This window comes from Ceratosolen solmsi, unplaced genomic scaffold (assembly GCF_000503995.2).
Source record: "Ceratosolen solmsi marchali unplaced genomic scaffold, CerSol_1.0 scaffold48, whole genome shotgun sequence".
In the NCBI taxonomy this organism is placed as follows: Eukaryota; Metazoa; Arthropoda; class Insecta; order Hymenoptera; family Agaonidae; genus Ceratosolen; species Ceratosolen solmsi.
In genome coordinates this window covers 1,099,148-1,122,268 of record NW_011948440.1, presented here as the reverse complement: position 1 = coordinate 1,122,268, position 23,121 = coordinate 1,099,148, and the positions used below count along the sequence as shown (strand labels likewise).

The 23,121-nt window shown below is 34.4% G+C and overlaps 4 protein-coding genes across 4 annotated transcripts in view; all 4 read right to left on the bottom strand.

Annotated features, from left to right (window-relative positions):
* Window positions 1–527: 527 nt before the first annotated feature.
* Window positions 528–23,121, bottom strand: part of LOC105365624 (zinc finger protein 845) — a 74,797-nt gene continuing 52,203 nt past the window's right edge. Inside the window, exons 5-7 of the mRNA XM_011503839.1 lie at window positions 4,585–6,148; window positions 4,282–4,478; window positions 528–1,860 (exon numbers count right to left, since the gene is read on the bottom strand). Of these exons, the coding sequence (XP_011502141.1) occupies window positions 825–1,860; window positions 4,282–4,478; window positions 4,585–6,148 (2,797 nt within the window). The 3' untranslated portion in view covers window positions 528–824. The remainder of the gene's footprint in view (window positions 1,861–4,281; window positions 4,479–4,584; window positions 6,149–23,121) is intronic.
* On the bottom strand, window positions 9,075–13,635 carry LOC105365591 (zinc finger protein 846-like). Its single transcript, XM_011503800.1, has 2 exons — window positions 13,616–13,635; window positions 9,075–10,964 (listed from the first exon to the last, which is right to left on the bottom strand). Coding segments are annotated over exons 1-2 (1,752 nt in total). The 5' UTR covers window positions 13,618–13,635; the 3' UTR covers window positions 9,075–9,214.
* LOC105365592 (zinc finger protein 32-like) lies at window positions 13,593–15,349 on the bottom strand. Its single transcript, XM_011503802.1, has one exon. The coding sequence runs from the start codon at window positions 15,223–15,225 to the stop codon at window positions 13,888–13,890; it is 1,338 nt and encodes a 445-aa protein (XP_011502104.1). The 5' UTR covers window positions 15,226–15,349; the 3' UTR covers window positions 13,593–13,887.
* Window positions 18,556–19,941, bottom strand: LOC105365593 (zinc finger protein 761-like). Its single transcript, XM_011503803.1, has one exon. The coding sequence runs from the start codon at window positions 19,866–19,868 to the stop codon at window positions 18,669–18,671; it is 1,200 nt and encodes a 399-aa protein (XP_011502105.1). The 5' UTR covers window positions 19,869–19,941; the 3' UTR covers window positions 18,556–18,668.

Sequence of the window (23,121 nt, the reverse complement as noted above, 5' to 3'; positions counted from 1 at the left end):
AATATACAAATTAAAAATAACGTATTCTTCAATTTAAAATGCCGTGTTAAAGTTATCATACTTAAATATAATAAATTATGTATATGTAAGTATATATAACATTATTGTTTTAGTATTTTTATAATTTTTTAAATATAGAATCGTACTACAGATTAATAATATATAAATAATCTATTTTTGCTTGAACAATGATAATTATTAAAAAATAGATTTTTAACTATTGATTTAAATATTCTACAAACTACAAATCAATAATAAATATCTATAATAAATTATATCAGTCAAAACACGTTCAATAAAAAGAAAAAAACAGTGTGGAAATATCTTCATATATTATTAAAGTATTGAATTAATTGGTTTCAATGTTTTTCTTGCAAATGCGAGATTACGTAATTACGAATACTCGTGAATAATTAATTTTGTTATATTCTGGAACATTTTTATATTTTTTTTATTTTTTTTTTTGAATATATATATATATATATATATATATATATATATATATACGCACACATATATAATGTGTGTGTATCAATTAATAGACTATTTAAAATGGTGGAAAAGTAATAAACATGTGCTTATTAAATAGAAAATATTGCGTATGTACATATGAGGATAAAACCTAATAAATCCTCACTTAATGAAAATGTCCATTTTCTGGACATTCGAAGTATTCGTAGTATCGGCCTAATGAATACTGATAATGCAGGTGAGTCTTTACAACGACTGCCTTATACTCCACGTGGCATGTCGATTATACAAACGCAACGCGATGCATTAGAAATGCTTGGAACAATATCGGGGCTTCCATCATGCTTATCTCATCATGGATCATCGATCAGTGCACCAGTAGCGTTCGCCTTCGTCTGCATAAGGTCCGCGATGACGTAATCAATGGAGATCGAGGGCAACGGTGGCAGAGGGCCCGGGTGCTTCTTCCTGTGTGTGATGAGCCCGGGCTTTTGCGTAAAGTTCTTCCCGCAAATGTCGCATACGTATGGCCTGACCCCCGTGTGCGTGAGCAGGTGCTGCTTATGTGTATTTTGCCTCCTGAAAGCCTTGCCGCAGATCTTGCACGGGAAGGGTCGCACCCCCGTGTGTATCCTCATGTGCTTCTTGAGGGCGTCGTTGTCCCGGAAAGTCTTGCCGCAGACTTGGCAGACCGCGCGCTCCTTCTTTAAATGGAGTTGCGTATGCTGCTCGAGCGACTCCTTGGTGGCGAGTCTGCGCTTGCAGACGTCGCAGGCGAAGGGCCGCCGATTGTGGGCATTAGAGAGGTGTTTCTTCAGGGCGAACGCGTTCCTGTACTTCTTGCCGCAGACGTCGCAGACGGCCTCGCGCTCGTCGTTATGCACCGTCTGCACGTGCATGTACATGTCGCTTTTAACTTTGAACTTACTGCCGCAGGCGGCGCACGCGAAGCGGAAACCTTCGGTGTGCTTGCGCACGAGGTGCTCGCGCAGCGACTGCCGGCACTTGAACACGTTCTCGCATTCGGCGCACACGTACCGTGGTAAGGACTCGTGCACCTCCATTATGTGCTCCCGCAGTTGGCTGCGAAGCCGAAACGTCGACTGGCAGTGCTCGCACCGGTAGTCATGGCATTTCCCGTGATCCCGGAGGGTCTCGGGGCTAACGGAGCTCGTGTCGCATCTGTCGCTGAGATTGTGCTCGAGCTTCGCGTGACTCCCGCTCGAGCTTTTACTTCCCGATGTCGCGAGTCCGGGGTTCCGACCGAACGTCCTCGATCCTCTTTGTCGTCGATCTCGCCTCCATATCCTGTTTTTCGTAGCGTTTGTCCCGACCGCGATCTGGCTGAGAGCTTTCCTTCCTCGAACTCGGCAAAGCGCAGCCTGGCCTCTGAAAATAAAAGGCAAACGTGCATGTTAGTCGAGGCGCTCTCTAGTTAGATTTCAAAAGGAGAAGCGGCAGAGATCGTTGTTCATTACAAGATGGTAGCTCGATTATGATGATTACGCCGACGACGACGACGACGACGACGACGACGACGACGACGACGATGATGACGACGGTGACGACGGTAATGACGTTGATTACAACGACGACGACAAACTGGAGGCAATTCGACTATTCATTAGCCCTGAGAAAAGATACGATAGTACGTACACGTTCAAGTTCCGACAATTTCAATGGAAAATAGTATTATATAGGTACGGTAACATGTACCATTCGACTGCTGTGTCAATTATTTATTTATTTATTTTTTTAATAATCAAGAAAGGACTACTACGAGTGCCTTCGACTAAACAGCTGTTATAATTAATTTTGTATAATACGCTTTATCACTTATAGCATTATAAAATCGTAACACAATTCTATTTCTTTTTTATAGCTCGTAATAAAGATTAGAGCTGAATTTTAATAGTTGAACACATCCTTAATACACTAGAAAATTATATAGCTTAAATTTTGATGCAAAAAGTTATTTTCGGTGTATGATTTTTATTGGTTTTATGTCTACTGTGAGAAATATTATAGGAGGATACTAACAAGATGTTTACAGTGAAAATAAAGAAACAAGAAAAATTGTGAAAATATATATTTGAAATTTATAGATATACATAACAACATGTAATTATTTTTGGCAAAAAATGTTTTTAAAAATGTGACATAGGCTATTAAAACTGATAATTTAGCGTTAAAATATTTTTTTACTATTTTTTCCTTGAAATAATACTTTTACAGTTTCAATAATAGAAAATTTAAATAGATAATGAAGATCTAGTCATTTTGCAATAATAATAATAATAAAAAAAAAAAATTAAAAAATTAAAAAAAAATAATAATAATTATCGATGCACATAAAATATGAATAAATATGAAAGGTACCAATCGTTTATAATCATTAATTTATGAAATTGGTATTTACGGACTTCGAGTGCATGAAAAGAATGAAAATGATATTTTAGAACATAACGAATAGTATTACAAATTTTACTCGAAAAAATTATTACTACGAAAAATTCTTACGCTTTAAATATATTAACATCCTTACTATACTATATCGAAGTATGTAAATATAACAATGATATTTATGCTGAACGAGCGATCTATTATTTTATAATAAGATAAATACGAAACGTCAAAATAAAAAATAAAATCGTATAGCAAAAAATTAAAATTATAGACCGCTGTGATCGAATGATTGTTAATATAGTTTGAATTTAATAAATTTCATGTACATTAAATATTTGTGATTTTTCTTTTATACACATTAGACATGCTCATAATTACAGAATTTTAAATAGTGTTTGATAATTACATTGTTTAATTACAATGTTTAGTAAATGTATTTTATACATGTAACGATTTTTATTTGTATTTATTTAATACGTGTTACCTTTATTGAAAAACAAATGAAAATTTAAATGTAAGATAGAAAAGTTTTTCATAAGTAGAAAGTAAAGATTATTATGTAAATACTATCGTAATAATAATTTAATAATGCAGAAAATTTATGCGTGAACCGTGAAAATATAAAAAAAATCTTACAAACATTTTATTGCATTATCAAATAACTATATTATAAATCGTCAATCTTTGATTGTAACAAATTAAATTGTTTTACCTATCTAAAAGTTGATCGAGGACAAACAAAATTTTATATTACATATTATTGATGTACGAGCCTATATTTTTAAAACTATTTACATTTAATATAAATTATGTATTATTCCGTGAAAGTTATTATAGGAATTTATTATGTTGAAATCATTGTTTGAAAAGTACGTTCGGAAATGTTTAAATTATTAAACAATAATCTCCTACGTAGAGCTGCATTGAATTTCATTTTGAAATAATTTGAATCAATGTTTAAATTTATCATTGTTATTGAATCTTATAATAATATAGTTATAAATAAATGAGTTATTATTATTATTAAAAATACTAAAAATAGTCATTCAGTCCACAAGGATTAAAAGGATATTCTAAATTAAGTTTCATTTTACACAATAATTGGTAGCTCTAGGGTACCGTTTAAATGCAAACTTCAAATATTTTCTTTAAGCTCTACGAGATTAGGGGCATCTCTTCAGTTTTTGCGTGCATGACTGAATTATTACAAGATAACAAACAGTCCGTATTTTGTGAAAAATAATTATGAAGAAGCAAATTCAATAATGATCTGCATCAATCACATAAGATTTATATTTAATTGGCAAAATATAACTTTTGCCCTATGTTCAATGGTAATTCACGCAATTCACAGGTTCGAATGAAACTATACACATATTTTATCGCAATTTAATGAATAATCACTGTTCTGTTTTTGCATTCTTCATATTATCTTCGAGCACCTTTTGTTCCAACACCTCGTCGAACCTCCCTTCATCCCTTTCCCCCTTCACCGACACCTCTTCTGCCACTATTCTATCCTCCATCCCGTCCACCTCTTCAATATGCTCCTCATTCTCCTCCCCAAAATCAACTCCCACCCCCATCTCGCCCTCCTCCACCTCCTCGTTAGCCATCTCGTCGTTCTCCCCCTCTCCCTCCATATCCTTCCTCCTTCTTCTCCTCCTCCTTCTCCTCCTCCTCCTCCTCCTCCTCCTCCTCCTCCTCTTCCTCCTCTTCCTCTTCCTCATCCGGATCATCTTGATCTTCGTCCTCGATCTTTGTTGGCGGATTGATCGCCAGGTAACCTTCTGTAAATTCTTTAACAATATCACCGATCGGCATAACTGGCAATGGCGGATGCGTACCCGGATGCGTCTTCCTATGGCATATCAAGCCCGGCTTTTGGGTGAAAGCTTTGCCACATATATCGCACACAAAGGGCCTCTTGCCAGTATGTATAAGCAGGTGCTGCCGCAATTGGGACCTTCTCGCGAAGGGCTTATTGCATATTATGCATACGTAGGGCTTGTTGCCGGTATGTACAGCCATGTGACGTTTAAACGAATCCTTTTTGCTGAAGGTCTTGCCGCACTCGGCGCACACGATTTTCTCGCGCTTTTCGTGTTGCATTATCATGTGCTGATCGAGATTCTCCTGAGTCACCATGCGCCTTTTGCAAATCATGCACTCGAACTTGGGCTTATAATGCGCCCATTTCTGATGCACATAGAGAGAGCCGCTGTTCAAGCACAATTTACCACAAACGTCACAATTAACAGGCTTCTCCTTATGATGGAAGCGCACGTGGTTAGTCAGATCGCCCTTGACTTTGAATTTCTTCGGGCAGAATTTGCATTGGTGCTCGTAGTCGTCGGTGTGCTTCCTAATGAAGTGTGATTGAAGCGAGTGCTTGGATCGGCAGACAAAGCCGCAGGCGCCACAGGGAAAGGCGTTCGTCGAATTTTGACGTTTGCGCGACCAGGTCTCGTGCTTGCGCTGCAGATGCGCGGCGAACAGGCTCTTCTTTAAGCTCCGGTAATCGCAAACCGAGCAAATGTAAGCTCCGTTCTCTTGAATGCAAACCTTCTTTTTATGCGTCCAGGCTACGTGTCTCCTAAATGCCATGGTCGATTCAAATGTCTCCGAGCAGGCCTTACATTTGAGCGCCGGAGTGCCGGGCCCGCGTTTACCTACGTCCAACTCCATCTCCGCTTCTTCGCGTCCCTCGTCGTTGGTTACGTCGTGCCCATCCGCCACGGCTTTATCGAGCTTCGCCTCGTCAACAACGGCCGTCGACTGCTGTTGATTCACATTCAGATTTTCAACGTCGAGCTTTTCAAGCGTAACGACGCCAGCCTCAACCTTCACCTGATACAAATCTCCATAAGACTTCTCGTTGTCGTTTTGACTTTGTAACTTGCCGTTAACGATGACGGGCTTCACGTTCATCAATTCGGAAGTCTGCAGCGACTGTTCGTCCGAAAAATCCTCGTCGGCTTCGTTCGACGCCTCCGCGCTGCAGGCTTTCACACTCAAATCGTCGGATTTCCCTTCGTCTTCGAGGCGACGATCGTCCTCCACCTCGTTATCGGTAAGCTGTTCGTCGAGGACAAAGGTGACGTCATCGCTGAGCTCGGGTATCGAATCTTCCTCGATGGGCACGTCGTTGTCCTCGGGTACGAAGGCGTAGTAGGGGTTGCCGTCGAATTCGAGGATCTGCCATTTGCGCATTACCAAGGACTCACGCTCGAAGATGAAGAGCCCACGGCCAGATGAACGCGCGACTGACCTGAAACATCCACGGCACGTGTGTGTTACATCGGGTTGCTGAGGTGTACTTTTGTATGGGCGGTGGTACGGGACCGAGGACGGTTGTTTTAATAGTTTATTACTACACGGTTTTCAGACGATAATTCGTGTGTTCGTGAATACATATTTTAAGGCACGCGCAGCTACTTAGTGCGCTAATATACTAATGAAGCTGGATCGTGCACGTGTGTACGAAAATGCTGGGAAATTAGGATTACAAATTGATTGCAAAGAATACGCATAGAATACGACGTAACAATTATTCGTTAAATAAGATTAATGAGCTCGATAAATGATGTAATCATGATATTATTGTATAGATACACAATAATATGCTATCTTAAATGTTTAAACGAACATTTCATTAATAATCTCTCTTTGTAAAATAATGCAATTCTAGTATAACTTCAAAACTATTAAATAATGGGGTGCCTGTGTAGGATTTAATTTTTTTTTTATTTATTTATTTATTTTTTTTTTAAATAATCGTCGAGTAAATTAATTTATTTTTAGTTTCAATAAATAAAATTCAGTACAAATTTATAAGAATTTCCATAAAATGTCATCATGATCGATATTATTATTATCATAATTTTATTATTAATATTAATATCATTATTGATCATTACATGGATTTTATTAGAAGTAAATAAAATATTTTCTTATACATTTAACAATAATTCGATGATTGATATATACATATTACCGGTTGTATTTCCACACAAAGTCTTATCTGAAATAAGAAAAATTATTATTACGATAAATATATAAGTGACGTATTATTATAAAAATTAAATAAATTCTCAATTAGAAAAAAAAAAAAAAAAAAAAAAAAAAAAAAAAAAAAATCGAGTGATATTCAATAACATTATTATTCTGATAATTTACTTACCGTATTAGAAACAATTTTTTTTTCAATCTGAAATAAAAATAAAGATTATATAATAATTAAAAGTGATATACATAATATAAGTAAACATTGACCTTTATTACGAAATTACAATTATATTTTCAATTTATAATTAAATGAAAATAACAAGAAAATATATTGTATTAACATTAAATCGCAATTTGTTTTTTTAGTTTTCAATAATTATACAAATCGTATTTTTATTGAATTAGAAATTAAGTAAATAAAACGATATCAACGTAATTTCCATGTTAGCATAAATTTAGCTTTTATAAATTTTATCATAAACAGTTACTATAAACAGTGGTTCAGTAACTCTCGGTTTTTTTTTTAATAATCGTAAATTTAATATCTTAAAATGGAAATTAAATTTAATAAACTAAAATTTATCAAAGTAAGCACATCTATAGTTATAATAATTTCAATTACAGAAAATGATAAACGTCGAAATTAAGTTTATAATCATCATAATAATAATGTGAATTATATAAAAATAAATGTTTTAAATATATTATAAATAAATTAATAAGCTTTATGAGACAATATTTCTTTATAGTATTACAAATTATCTTTCCATTAAAGTCATACAGATTTCAATTTTTTTCTTCTCTTTCCTATTTTTTTTTTTTTTTTCCTTTTTTTTTTTTTTTTTTTTTTTTTTATTGTAACATTTTCTAATTGATTGTAATGTAACATATTTTTATAATTATACGTATACACGCACATTCAATCAAATAATTTCTGAGTCAAATGTGTCGGAATGAACTTTTACATTTTACATTGCTTTATTCATGACTACCAGTGCATAATAATGAAGTAAATTATTATATTTATTACAATACTTTCACTATCTGACAATAATTTTTCTAAACAGCTGTCCAATGGAAATATATATTTTGAAATTAGTCATTTCTTTTTAAATGGAGAGTAGAAAAAATGGTGTTGATAGAAGGGCTATGCTGCTCTTAGAAATTCTACGTAGTCCAAAAGGTAATATACTTATTAAGAATCACACTTAAAATAATAATAATAATAATAATAATAATAATAATAATAATAATAACAATAAAAATAATAATTATTATTAGAAAATTAAAAAATGCTTTTGTCATAAAAAATTTTTATAATATTGTTCAATCTGATAGTGAATAAAATTACAGAAAATATGTTTTATCGTTTAATATAAATTATAAATCGATAAAAATTACATAAAACATAGTTATAATTTTAAAAACTATAAATTATAAATTCTATTTTATTTGAATGAACATTAATTGATAAATGTGTAAATAATTTTGTTAAAAAATAATTTAACATCAATAAGGGGTCAATACTAACAATTACAATAATAACCATTAAAAGAAGAAATTTCCTTCTATTTTTACTATAAAAAGAAAATGACAAAACTATAGTTTGCATTTTATAAAATGTAACTTGACATTGCTTAAACTGCTGAAAAATTGCATGTATTGTATAAAAATAAAGATGTATGAAATGCATTTATAGACAGAGGTTGCTATTATTGAAATTAAATTATTACTAATACTTGCTTATGTCATATACATTTTTAACTTTGTACATTAAGGAAATTTCACTAGTCAATAAGATTCTTCGATCGACTTATTATATAGCAGTTTAAATGTTTAAATAGTTGTAAAGATTTTTTAATGTCAATGTTTAAAATACTGAATTACAAAAAATCGAAATTGTATATGGGAAACAGGATAAATCGATAATTCTATTGTAAAATAATTTTTAATTACACACCATTTGTTAATATTAAAATAATCTAATATTCTATATCAATATTCTGTAATCGAATTGCTAATTTTCGATTCTTAAATTACACTGCGATTTTCTTGTTACTACGAACGAATTCATTGCTCATCGAATTTGAAGGATTTAAATGATTGATGATTTTCACTCAGCCTCTTGAGAAAACCGCATATTTCATACTAATGATCTTGATGGATGCAAAAAGCGAATTGCAGCGAATGCTTTTCAAGTTAATTAAAATCCACAACAAGTCGGCAAATTAAAAATATTGAGTAGTTGAAGAAATAGAGGAAATGTTTTATCGAGAGTGAAAATCGTGAAGGGCAAGCGTGTTAAGCACAACGAGACAGACGATCTCGCTTAAATGTCGTTGTTGTCGTCCGTTTTCTGCACAAACTTATCTAATATATGATCAATATAAACGACGGGCAGCGGTGGCTTATCACCTGGATGCATCTTTCTATGGCAAATAAGCCCCGGCTTCTGGGTAAAGCTCTTGCCGCAAATGTCGCATACGTATGGTCTTTGGCCCGTGTGGATGAGCAAATGCTGCCGAAATACGGCCCTTCTCGCGAACGATTTGCCGCACACGTGGCAATTGTGCGGTCGCTCCCCCGTGTGCGTCATCGCGTGCTGCCTCAGCTTGTTCTGCTGATCGAAGATCTTGCCACACTGCTCGCAGATGAATTTCGTTCTCTGCTCGTGCTGACGCTGGATGTGCTCGTCAAGATTCTCCTGCGATACCATTCGTCTTTTACATATGCTGCACTCGAAGTCGGGCTTATAGTGCTCGCGCTTCTGATGCACTCGCAGGGCATTGCTGTTGCTGCAGATCTTGCCGCACACGTCGCACACGGTTGGTGTCCTGAAATGTTGGAAGCGTATGTGGGAGGTGAGGTCGCATTTGACTTTGAACTTCTTGCCACAGTACTCGCAAGTGTAGCGGCACTCGGTCACGTGTTTGCGCTCGATGTGCATCTGCATCTTGTGACGATCGGTGGTTGAAAAATCGCACTCGTCGCAGTGCATCTCCATGGGCGGCTGCTTGCGGGATTTAATTGGCTGGAGGTAGCCGGGGTGTTTCCGGCGGGTGTGAGCGTTCAAGGTAGATCTCGTCGTGGCAGCGAAATGGCAGTAATAGCAGGCGTGATTGCGAATTGCCGGTACGTATTGCTTGGTAATCTCGTTGCTCGCCGAATTATCTTGCTGGCTCACAGCTTCTTTCCATTCGCTATTGTGCTCTTGAGTCAAGTGCGCGTTCATGAATGATCTCCTCGTCGCTTGGAACTCGCAGTGCGGGCAATTGTACAATTTTCTTTTCGGGATAGTCGCTGGTTTATCATGTTGGTCCAGCAGGATGTCGTAATCGTCGACATTGAGAAATTCCACGTCCGTATGAATTTCTATATCGTCTTCGTCGATAATTCCTACATCCTTCTCATCCAGTTCTTCGATCTCCTCGGTCATAATTGCCACGTCCGAGTCGAATATTTCTTCATCCTCTTTCAGCAGTGCGATTTCGTCTTTCGATTCATCATCCACCATTTCCAAGGGCTCATCCTTTACATCCAAATGTGCAGGCTCGATTGCCACGGTAACTGTTTGCGTGCGGACGGCAACAGATTTTCTGATATTTCCGTGTTTACGCGCCACGTGCGAAGACACTTGCGACTGAACATTCGATGCGTACGAGCAATAATTACACACATACAGCTCGTGCTTATTCTTACGATAACCACCAGCTTTCTCCTTCAGTCGCTCAAGGATACTTTTCGTTTTTCTTCTCTTTCTCTCCACCGGCAACATATCTCTTCTGTGGACCATACTCATGTGCTTGTCAAACATATCTTCTATCGGGAAATAGATTTTGCAGGGTTTACATGTAAATAGTGTCTCCGTTGAGCTGTCGATGTCGGTTATCGGGACAGACGTCGACGAGCGTCCGTCGATCGAAACCTCCTCGAAATCGTCGATAAAATTAGGTACGTCAAGAATTTCGGATTTCGTTAAATTACTTATCGTAGGCACAATGGTATCGTATAAAGTGTCCTCGTCGATTGTCTGTAGAGGCCCGTATTGTATGCAGTCTGTATAATCGCTCTCCTGGTCCCTGCAATAAGAAAAATTCTTGATTAGTATAATGAATTATGAGATTTTTGACCTTATAGCAGTGATAACAACTTCACATGACGTTGAAAATCATTGATTAGTTGACGTTAATTAGCGACGACCATGAAAATTGGATTCATTTCATTCTTAAATTCGACGATAATTTTTTAGCAAAATGAACATATATTCATTATTATTAGGATTTTCGTAAGAATTGATTATCAAAGAAATTCTGAAAGTAAATCTTGCAAGACAGAAGATAAATTTAAAAATATATTCTATAGCATGATTGAAAATGCGCCAAATTGAAAATAAGAATGAAAAAAGAAAACCAAAAATAACGAAGAAAAAAAAAGACATCGACGAATATGTAAATTAAAATAATGTAAGCCGTGATTTAAGTGACAGTAATTATAATTATCACAAAACGATAAAATATAATTAATAATATTTCTATTCAATTTTCCTATAAAATTACTTATTCAAATTATTTTTAACTATTCTTCGTAATATGGTTTTACAAAATATCTTACACGAAGCTTGATTACAATCTACAATTCGGTATGCATCCTATTATTATTATTATTATTATTACCATGATTATATAAAAACATTATTTATGCAATCCTTAAAAATATCGCCTTAAGAAAATCATGTACATTTACATACCTTTTTCTTGAATAGTGCTTAAACATTTATTATACATCATTAAGATTTGTCAATGGTATTGTAAGTACTTTGCATGCAGTATAAATAATTATAAATGTTGCTTGGACATTAGAATTAGAGCTAAGTTCAATTTAATCGAAATCGAGATAGATTCGCTATTAATTGGTTTCTCAACCTCTCCATCACCAAAGGGTTATGTTTTAACATATAGTTTTTAAATATCATTGTCTAGGTAATCGGCAGTATTGATTAAAAGCTTTACATTACGTAAAACCACTAAAAAGAAAATGATCCCAATGGAAAAAAAATGATTTTTCTAATAAATATTGTTCTTTGTGTGAGAAACAATAAAGTTGTTTTTATTACAGTAGATGGATAATAAAATAAGGCAAATGAAACAAGGTTTGCAGCTCTTCATTAAAAACTTTTAAAATAAAATTTAAATACATTTAAACGTATTTATTCTGACACAAGTGCATTTTTTACATAGTTTACAAAAGTGCGTTATGCTTTGTGATTTCTTAGTACTTAATATGAGGTATAATATACGTATTATTTTAACAATCGATTTGTATAAAGGAAAGATATAAATTTATATCAAAATTCTTGTAATTTCAATATCGTTCGTGTTTATTTCTTCATTCTTTTATATATATATATATATATATATATATATATATATATAAATTATTAGTGTAGAGGTATGAACTTTTATTTCCATACAAAATTATAACTGTCACATGCTTAAGCTATTAGTCAGAAACTTGACGTTTAAATTTCAAATTCTTTGTAGCTTATTATATTTAATTTAATTTTTAATATAAGAGTCAGTTTTATCTTAAATTATATTTTCTGAAATTTATATTGTATAAAAATTTTTGATACACTGAATTTCTCTTCTTCTCACAAGAAATTGTGTTGTTTAGTTAAAATATATGCACTTTTCGTATATTCTTTGCAATTTTTTCAAAAAAAAAAAAAAAAAAAACCCAAGATTACATACAGCAAATATAAGAATTTTTATAATCGTAATTCCTAATTACTAATATCTTATTTAATTTAAATTAATATTATCTTGCATAGTTTATGATTTAAATTTAAGAATAGCATTTTTTTACTCGATATATTTGAATGAATGACGGTTCGAATTAGTAAATGTAGATGCGTTGCGATGTTTCAATTCAATTTCCATTAAAACAAGTCATATACAATTATATAAAACAATAAAAAAAAAGGTCAGCTCTAATCAAGTATTTAAAATGAAGTTTTTCATTGCAAAAGCAACAACTTCAATTAATACGGTTAATAAAAGTTATGTACGTAAATATTATACGAAAGATTATAAATTTCAACAAAAGGACAGAAATTTAAATCAAATACATAATAAATACAATAAGTCAGTTATCTCGAATATCAACAATTATTTAGAAGAAGAAATTAGTATCTGATGTTTCAGAAAACATTATTGATAATCATAACCGACAATTGTACTAAGCTTGCGAATATTGAAAATCATAATTAAATGAGACAGAGACAAGGAATTTGTTTGGATTTTTGAAAAATTTTTTAAATCAGCAAAATAAAGCGTACTACTTTTAGAAATCCTTCAATTTGTGATGAAAGTTTGTTAAAATCAAAAATTCAGTCAGCATTTTAACGTTTGTTCCAATATCACTTGAGTAGTACGTTTAGAAAAATTTACTTTAAAGAATGAAAAAATTAATTTTCCATATTATGACTTCAAAATATTAAAAAATTTTGCCGCTTTCAATTTTAACATTTTCTTTTCCTTTTGCAAAAATTTACGACGTTGAACAAACGTTGAAACTCTGAATAAGCTTTAAGACGATGCTCACATGCATTACATTAATTAAAATAATAAGTAAAATAACAATTTTGCAACACAAATTCCACATATATAAATATAAAAATTAAAAATTAAAAATTAACACTACAATAATAATTTGACTTATTGCTTCTTACATAGTTATCTATCTTTGTTGTATTTGTTCGTATTTTGTTTTGTTTTTTGTTTTTTGTTTTTATTTTTTTGATTTTTTATGGTATTTTTTTTTTTCAAGTTTCACTGATTTCCTTGCTTAGTTATTGACGACTAAAGACTAATCAAACTCTCGTCTCACTTTACGTGCGTATAATTCTAATTAAACTTGCCAAACAAACGTAAGATGAAGCTTCTCTCACTAGCAATTAAATGTGCAATAAATTTCGCGGTGCCACGAATTTGCTGCTTTAGCTCAACACTCCTCGTTCAGCAGATCTGATAAAACATGATCTATCGTGACTCTGGGCAGAGGTGGATGCGATCCAGGATGGCTCTTCCTATGGCATATGAGTCCCGTCTTCTGAGTAAAACTCTTGCCGCAAATGTCGCAAATGTATGGCCTCTGGCCCGTATGAATCAGCAGATGCTGCCTGAGTCCGTTCCTCCTGGCGAAGGCCTTGAGGCAGACCTTACACGTGTAGGGTTTGACGCCCGTGTGTATCCTCATGTGTATCTTAAGTCGAGCTTGTTTCGTGAACTTTTTGCCGCACTCCTCGCACACGGCATCCTCCCTCTGCTCGTGCTGCTTGAGTATATGGTCGTCCAGGTTGGCTTGGCTCACCATTCGCCTGTGGCACGTTGGGCACTCGAATTCCGGCTTGTAGTGAGCGAACTTTTGGTGCAAGTATAGGAGATTGCTGTTCCTGCAGGTCTTGCCGCAGACGTCGCAGATAATCGGTTGCTCCCGGTGCTGAAAGCGTATGTGATTGGTCAGGTCGGCCTTGATCTTATACTTTTTACCGCATATCTCGCACTCGTGATTGTAATCGTTCGTGTGCTTCCTTATCACGTGCACCTTCATCACGTGCTTATTCTTGCTCGTGTAGTCGCACTGCTCGCAGGCAAACAAATGGTCTGGCTGCTCGGGCTCGTTCTCTCGGCTATTGCCCTCCGCGTCCCTGTGCTTTCGCTTGATGTGCAAATATAGCTGCCCTTTCGTCCACGTGGAAAAATCACAGTCGTTACAAAAATAGCTGTTGCCGTCGTCCTCGGCATTCGGTGGCGCGCTATGCTGCCTCTTGTGCCAATCCATCGTTTTACCATTAAGGCATTTGAAGTCGCACTGCTCGCACTCGTGGTAGTTCTCCTTCGCGTTAATGTCCCTCCGCGACTTGTTGTGCTTAATGGATATATGCCTTTTGAGGCCCATACGCGACAAAGTCTCGTACGAGCAGGCGTGACAGGCGAACATACCCTCGGCGTTGGCCTGGGCGGTGTGGCAGCGCTTTACGTGGAGCTGCATGTTCCGACGATTTCTCGACTTGTAGTCGCACTGGTCGCAGTCGTACTCGGTCACTGGAACCTCCTTGATCGGCTGTCTTTGGCCCTGATGCTCGCGGCCCGTGTGCGAATTGATGCTCGCCACTGTGGCCGCGACGAACGTGCAATAGTGACAAGCGTAGCCGGTATACAATTGGGCATTGGGCAGTCTGCGACCGCTTATTATTGCCGGCAATTGTAGGACACGGCGGCGTGTCACATTGGCGGACGTGTATTCGCCGCAGTGATAACGCGCCACGTGCGACTGCATGGTCGAGCGAATCCATGACTCGAAGGGACAAAACGAACATTTTCGTGATTTTCGCGTTGTCTCGATCTCGCGCGGTCGGGCTTCCTCCTGCGCTACTGTCGACCCCTCAACCTCGCCCGCCCCATCGGTCGTTTCATTCTCCAAAGGAGAGCTATTATTCTTCGCGGGATCAATCCTCTCGGCGGCTTCGTCTTGCCCCAGATCCTCGGCTCTGTCGACAACCTTCGTACTTTCCTCCTCGGCACTTTGCTTCTTCGTCCTCTCGCTCGCCTCGCCTTTAATCGGCTCGTCCGATGATTTGTGCCTTTGTGACGCGTGAGTGCGCGATGCAGCGCGCTTTACAGTCGCGTAGTTACAACGCTGGGACTTACATTCCTGGGCGTCCGGCCTCGCGAGTCCGGTCTCGAGCGACGGACTCTTGCCGATGGATTCGAGGTAATTATTGCGGTGCTTTCTTTTAACGTGCGAGTGGAAAGTTGAGCTATTCGCTGTCGCGAACGAGCAATACGGGCAGGTGCGCGCTTTACTCGCGGGAGCCTCCTCGCTCTCGGATTTGTTCTCCTCCTCCGGCTCCTCCACGAACTCCATCGGCCACGAGTCCTCGTTATCGTCTTCCAACGTCTCGATCTTGAGAGCTGCGCTATCATCGTCCTCGAGTTTGCTTCGGGCAACTTTCGTATCGACATTGGTTTTCATAAGCGATGCGTGCTTGCGTAACGTGTGCGACGAGACGCTTGTGCGCGCGAACGAACGGAAGGGGCAATAGTTGCAAACGTATTGGCCACTCTTCACCTTATGATAGCCCGCGTAAAATATCCGCTTCCCTTCGCTGGAAGAGGGATTCGACTGTTGCTCCTTAAGCGCCTCATCGTGGACCAGCATTTTGTGCTTCTCGAGCATACGCTTCGAGGAAAAATATGTTTTACATACGCCGCACATGTAAACGATAATGTCATTGCCAGTTTTGGGGATAATAGCGTCAGTGGTGGCTGCGTGATCAGTGCCGTCGATCCAAACTTCCTCGAAGTCGTTAGTCGCTATTATCTCGGACGGTTCAATTTTTACTTGAACTAAGGGCGATACACTAGCGCGAATCACGTTACCTTCGGCGTCAATGAGTTGCCAAGGATTGATTTTCACGAGTTTCTTGTGGAAGACGAGTCGATTAACGCCTTTTAATTGAATCCTGAAAATTAAAGAAAATCATTCGATTAATGATGGTTTAACGTGCAAGTATAGACCATACAGCATCGATGGCATTATAAATATCGACGTAGGACTTATTTAAAACTGGAAATAAATATAGGAGATTATTTATTTGGATATTTGGAATGAATAAGAAGTTTTCGCTGAACTGCTGTAATCGACTTTCTATCTAAATTGATCAAATGGAGAGTATTCTAATACCATACGGTGTAGTCTGATTATTATGTTATTTTTTCTTTATTTTTTATTTTGTATTGGCTTTGCGTACTTAAATTAAACTTATTTCCATTACCAAGTATTATATCTGTGTATGTTGTATGTTGTATAAACTTGCAATTTAGCAAATATAAAACATACAGAAATATTAATAAAGTTATAGTAACTATGATTGGAACATTTTATGTTAGTAATGTGTCAATATTTTATTATACGATCAATGCTGTATGGTTTCCAAGGGTTTTGCATTTTTATTTTATTACCTAAATCCAAGGGAATTATGTACTGGATTGATCTACACAGTAATTATTGTAAAACTGCTTAAATTATCATAGGGCATATATATATATATATATATATATATATATATCTAGATATATTACAGTTAATATAATAAGAAAGGATCGTAAAATATGTGCTGAATATTTTAGTTTTAAACGTTATATTTTTAAACCAATTTTTACAATTTTCACAGAATTTCGTAATATAAATTTTTAAATTGTAATTCCTTAGCTCGGCTTACAGAAATTATAGTACACGATTTTCTTATAATAATCGTAGCTATGTACAAGACAATTAATTCATCATATTCTGATTACGTAAAAATATAATTTTTACTCTTTCATTATATACTTTTCGTGTAATAATTCAAGTTTTTTCTTAAATTAAATACAAATACATGGACAAATGGATTGATTAAAAAAAAAAAAAAAAAACAAAAAAAAATATTAAAATTTTATAAATATCTGTTGTAGTTTCGAAACGTTTTCAATGTCAATTGAAGTTTCTAAAAACTATCATCATACAATAAATCTGTTTAATCGTTTTTTTTTACTCGATGATTATTCGATAGTCGGATCAATTTGTTGATTCATAAGCGTATATAAAGCAGTATATTATCGCTTTCTTTGCAAATACTATTCAATTCTATTTACAAAAATTTTTATACATGCTCATTAAGAAATAGGACTTTGGAGGAATCATATGACGATTTTATAATTAATACGAATATCAAATAGTATTAATTTTTCAAGTGGCTGATTTATTTAGTTTTTTTTTTTTTTTGCAATAAAATAAACTTGACTTGATATATATTGTTTTCAATGTAACATAATCTTTGGCAATAAAATTTCAATAGATATTTTTCATAATAATTGCATAACATTCTATAGTGGAAAACATTTTTACGGCAAAAGAATTCTAAAATAAATAAAACACACGTTGCATTTATCAAATTTTTTACGGAAAAAATGTCATTTTAAATGAGATTATACAATGTATAATAAAAATATGAAAATAAAAATCTCTATTGTTTTTAATTAGCCGAAAATAAGATACTTATTGTTTAATTTAGGTTTTACTCTCACTCAATAAATAACAAAGCAATAAAAATCATTTTATTATGGTAGACAATATTATCAAATCTAATAAAAATAGCCAAGCAATTTAGATTAATTTTAAGCTGACGTTTTAGTGAATTTCGTTGCAGTATTATTGATAATTCAAAGCATAAATTGGATTCGCATTAATTGTTTATTTACCAGGTAATATAATACTTTATCAGAAAAATAGAATGTCTAAACTAATAAAATTATCAAAATTTAAAACTTTAAGTACAATAAGAGAAAAATAATAAGACTAACGTTATAAAGAAAATTATCATTGAATTTGTCATTATCATGTTTATTATTATTAATTATTGTTATTATTGTTGTTATTGTTGTTGTTATTATTTTTGTTATTGTTGTTGTTATTATTGTTTATTATTGTATATTATTATTATTATTATTATTATTATTATTGATGAAAAATAAATTATTAATGACAAATCAATATATCAGAAATCAAGTCATGAAAAAAAAGAATACTGTTTGTTCAATAAATCTTAATCGACTTAATATCAAAATAATAGCTTTCTAAATAATTTTCAAAAAGGAACAGTCCACCGCTTGTCTTACATTTTGAACAATGAAATATTTCGAACTCTAGATGATCGGAATAATAATATCCTCTCAATGTCTTTATGATTCATCAGTCAATAATTCAGAAAGTACATGGTCAATAGTGACTCTAGGCAAAGGCGGATGCAATCCTGGATGGCTTTTCCTGTGACTGATCAGGCCCGGCTTCTGAGTGAAAGCTTTACCGCAAATATCGCAGACGTAAGGCCTCTGGCCTGTGTGTATTAATAGATGCTGCCTAAGAGCCGTTTTCCTGCTAAATGCCTTTCCGCATATCTTACACGAATGCGGTTTGACACCTGAGTGAATGCGCATGTGTATTTTTAGTCTACTCTGTCTCGAGAACGTCTTGCCACATTCTTCGCACACGGCATCCTCTCTCTGCTCGTGCTGCTTGAGAATGTGCTCGTCAAGATTCGCTTGACTCACCATTCGCCTGTGACATATCGGACACTCGAATTCGGCTTTATAGTGGGCGAATTTCTGATGCACATAGAGGGAATTACTATTACCGCACGTTTTTCCACATACGTCACAAATAATTGGTTGCTCGCGGTGTTGAAATCTTATATGATTAGTGAGATCGCCTCGTATCTTGTACTTCTTACCGCACGTCTCGCATTCGTGATTGTACTCGTTGGTGTGCTTTCTTATCACGTGCACCTTCATCTCGTACTTATTCTTATTGGTATAGTCACATTGGTCGCAGCTGTAAAAGTTCGGTCGTGTCTGCGACTGCTTCATGTCACTGGCACCCTTATGTCGCCTCTGTATGTGCAAGTAGAGCGATCCTTTTCTCTTGGCCGAGAAGTCGCATTCGTTGCAAAAGTAGCTCAACTCGTCCTCCGTCGTCGTTTCAACTTTTCCCGCTCGATGCTTTCTTTTGTGCGAGTACAGTGTATTTTTATTAGCGCATTTAAAGTCACAAGCGTCGCATTCGTAGCTACGCGGCTCGCCCTCGGATCTTGGCTTATGCTTCCGCGTAATGTGACTTTGCAGGCCCGTACGTGTGAGACATTCGTAGGTGCATAGATGGCAGGAGAACATTTGTTCTTGGGACGGGAGGCAGGTATGGAAGTCGATGTCATCCTGATTGGTACTCGAGAAACCACATTTCGAGCAGGTCAATTCGATCGATTCGAGTTGCTGGACCACCGAGTCGGTCTGGTCTTCGCCGTCCTCGGGGATCTGCTGCTCTTCGGTTTCAATTTTAAAATGAGTCGCCTTGAAGCAGTGCGTCGTGGTGAAGTGCTCGATCATGATGCTCCGAGTAGATGTGCTAAATTCACACGACGGACAAATGAAGGTAAGTATTCTGTTATCGAGGGTTGAATTTTGCTGATCAGGCTGTCGATGCTCGTAAATACACGTTCAGTTGAAGAAGTCACGCTTTGCATTCCGTCCCGATATTTACTCCTCCTCCTCCTCCTCCTCCTCCTCTTCCTCTTCCTCCTCCTCCTCCTCTTCTTCTTCTTCCTCCTCCTCCTCCTCCTCCTCCTCCCCTATAATATTAGCAGCTTCGACAGCTTCTACGAAGGATTTCGAGCTGTGTTTTGGCGATCTACTGAGCACCACAATCTCTGTATCTTCGTAACGATGCTTTGCAGACTTTGATTGCTTTCTGCCGGCCTTACGTTGTTTCAATGGATCATGAGTTGAACGATGCCAATTAAGACGTACTTCGGTTGCGAACTTTAAGCCGCATTCTTCACACGAGAGCAATTTGCACTTTGAAGATTTTGCATCGCTGTTCGTCACTGGCTGTGCGGATTTCGGTTTTATGGGTACAAGAGAATATGAAGGTTTTCCATTAATGTAAGATATTTGGTAAAGGGTCATCGAGGATGACGTGGAAGGGCACTTCATGCTGGAACTAGACGCGATTGTGGTATTGGCAGCTTCGACGATGTACCTTAAACAAACCAAAAAGATGGGATTAGTACAAAACAGTCATGCGAAGAAAACACCAGCCGATCACTACTTACTCTGCACATTACTTATGGATATTTTGTTTTCTTTGTATCTATGGGGTATTTTTTGTTCGAAAGCTATAATTATGCTTCAACTATAAAAAAAAAAAAAATGTAAACTTGATTCAATTATATCTTTCGAATATGCTAGATTTATAATATACACTTTTTTGTATATTACCTAGAATTAGCAAAAGTACTATAAGCCATTATTTCAATAAGAAATAATATTTAAAGATATAATATACGTAATTACGTAGTTATAAAAAAGAACTGATATATAAATTATTCAGGACTTCAAAGAACTCTCATGCAACTTATAGAAATCGAGGCTCTAATAAATAAAAATAAAAATATTAGGCTTTAAAGTATTATTTCATTATCTTAAAATCTAATCGAGCATAAGACTTTGGGTATACATGTTCATCAAATATTTTTTCTTATAGGAAATATAGCTAAATTTTGTGAAACTCACATTCTCACAAATAAGTATATAAATTTATGATCAATGTTAATTGTAACAAAGTAAATATACAAAGCAAGAAATATATATATATATATATATATATATATATATCAATATGAAAATTCAAAATATGAAAATCCACCTCCGAACACTTCTTAAGGAATTAAAAATTCTAATATGCACTTATAAATGTTTAAAATTAGTAATTAATAAAGAACAAAAATGCAAAAGCTTCTATCATAACAACAATTTTTACGTAAAAATATTTGTAAGATGCCCCATATATATTATATTCAATGAATAATTAATTAGTGATTATGTATAAAATATCAAATATAAATATAATAAGTATGAAATAGGAAGACTGTGTATAGAACTTTTAGAAGTTTATACCAATGTTTAAAACATTTAAATAGTAACAAGGAAATTTTATATTTTATCGTTTAAATAAAATTTAGTGATTAATTTATTATTACACTTGATAATAACTATTAGAATTATTATTTAACTTATTATGAATATTAGACTAATTCAATATATCAATATGTGACGATCATTTAGTGAAAACTGTCATGCAATGAATATTTAAAAAAATATTTAACAATATTAGAAGCTTTACATAAATATTATTGCTATCGATATTCATATTGTAATTATATTTGGTTAAAAACAAAATTCATAACACATAAACATTATGTCTCACACGAATGTTCGGTTTGCACATTAAGTCAACACTTTCCAATATCTTTAGAAACGTCTATACTCATCCAGTGTCTTCTGCCTTCAAAATAAGTTTTAATTTTAGAATCTACAAAGCAACTATAAATTCAATTAGAATTTAAGTTTTCTGTAAAATCCATTGTTTTTCTTAGTCACGAACATTGTCATATTCGTGAATACAACTTTCGAGAATATAACTTCAATTTTGTAACTACCAAAACGAATATGCGTTATCTGCTTGCACTAGTATTATTAATATAATTTTTGTACAATAATTTGTTAGGTATTTTAAATAAATTTACACTAGTTTAAAATTTCTTAAAGAAATTTTCTACTACTTTATTACACTTTTTCTTCCAAAACTTGCATCGCTTTTATTTCCTCTTGACTGTGGATCTTAAAGATGAATTATCCTACAATAAGAATAATAAATATTAGTGATAATAAATTCGTATAAACAACGTGTGAAATATAAAAATATTTGCTTAACTTTCAATGTCGATACACCAAGAATTCCATACATGCTGCATACAAAACTATTATTATAACTAATAAATTCTTCTGAAATAAATCTGTTAGATGTATGAGCATTGTCTTGTTTATATCAAACACTCGTATTATTAAAATTTCAAAGATTTTATTGAAAAATTTTTTTACATTTAAAATGTGAGTATTTCAGAATTATTTTATAATTAAATACATTTTATAACTTAAAAAGAAAAACGGTTTAAATTTAAACATTTTCAATGCTAATTTAATATAAATTTTACTGTACGTAACATATAGACACTTAATCGAACAGGTATCTTTTAATCTTATAGAAGTAAAAAAAATAAGTTAAACATATTAAACAAAAAAAAAAGGTAAAGTACAAAGCCAACGAATAATTCTATTTTAACATTATATTACTTTCAATACTTAATAAAAATAAATACTTAGAAAGTGTATGTGAATTATATATAATTCATATATGCAGTCTCTGAGAAGTTAGAAGATTCGATATCTTCAATATTACTACATGTTACCGAAATAATTTTTATAAATATTTATTTCCTACAAAAACTATAACAAAAAGAGGGAAAACCAATTGATAAATTTTACAATACTTTTCAAGAGTTTTGGGATATTAATGCAGAAAATATCATTTGTAATTAAACTAATAGATTGCTTTTTAATCAATACGATATAACAATTTTGATAATAATTTTCATGTATATACAAATTGCATTGTGAATGCTATTTAAAAGTTTTGTTTACAATGTACAGTTAAAAAAAAATGAGAAAAATATTTATAAATTTTTTTACAAACATCATAATTTTATTTATATGTTAGGCTATTAAAAAATTACTAATTGAG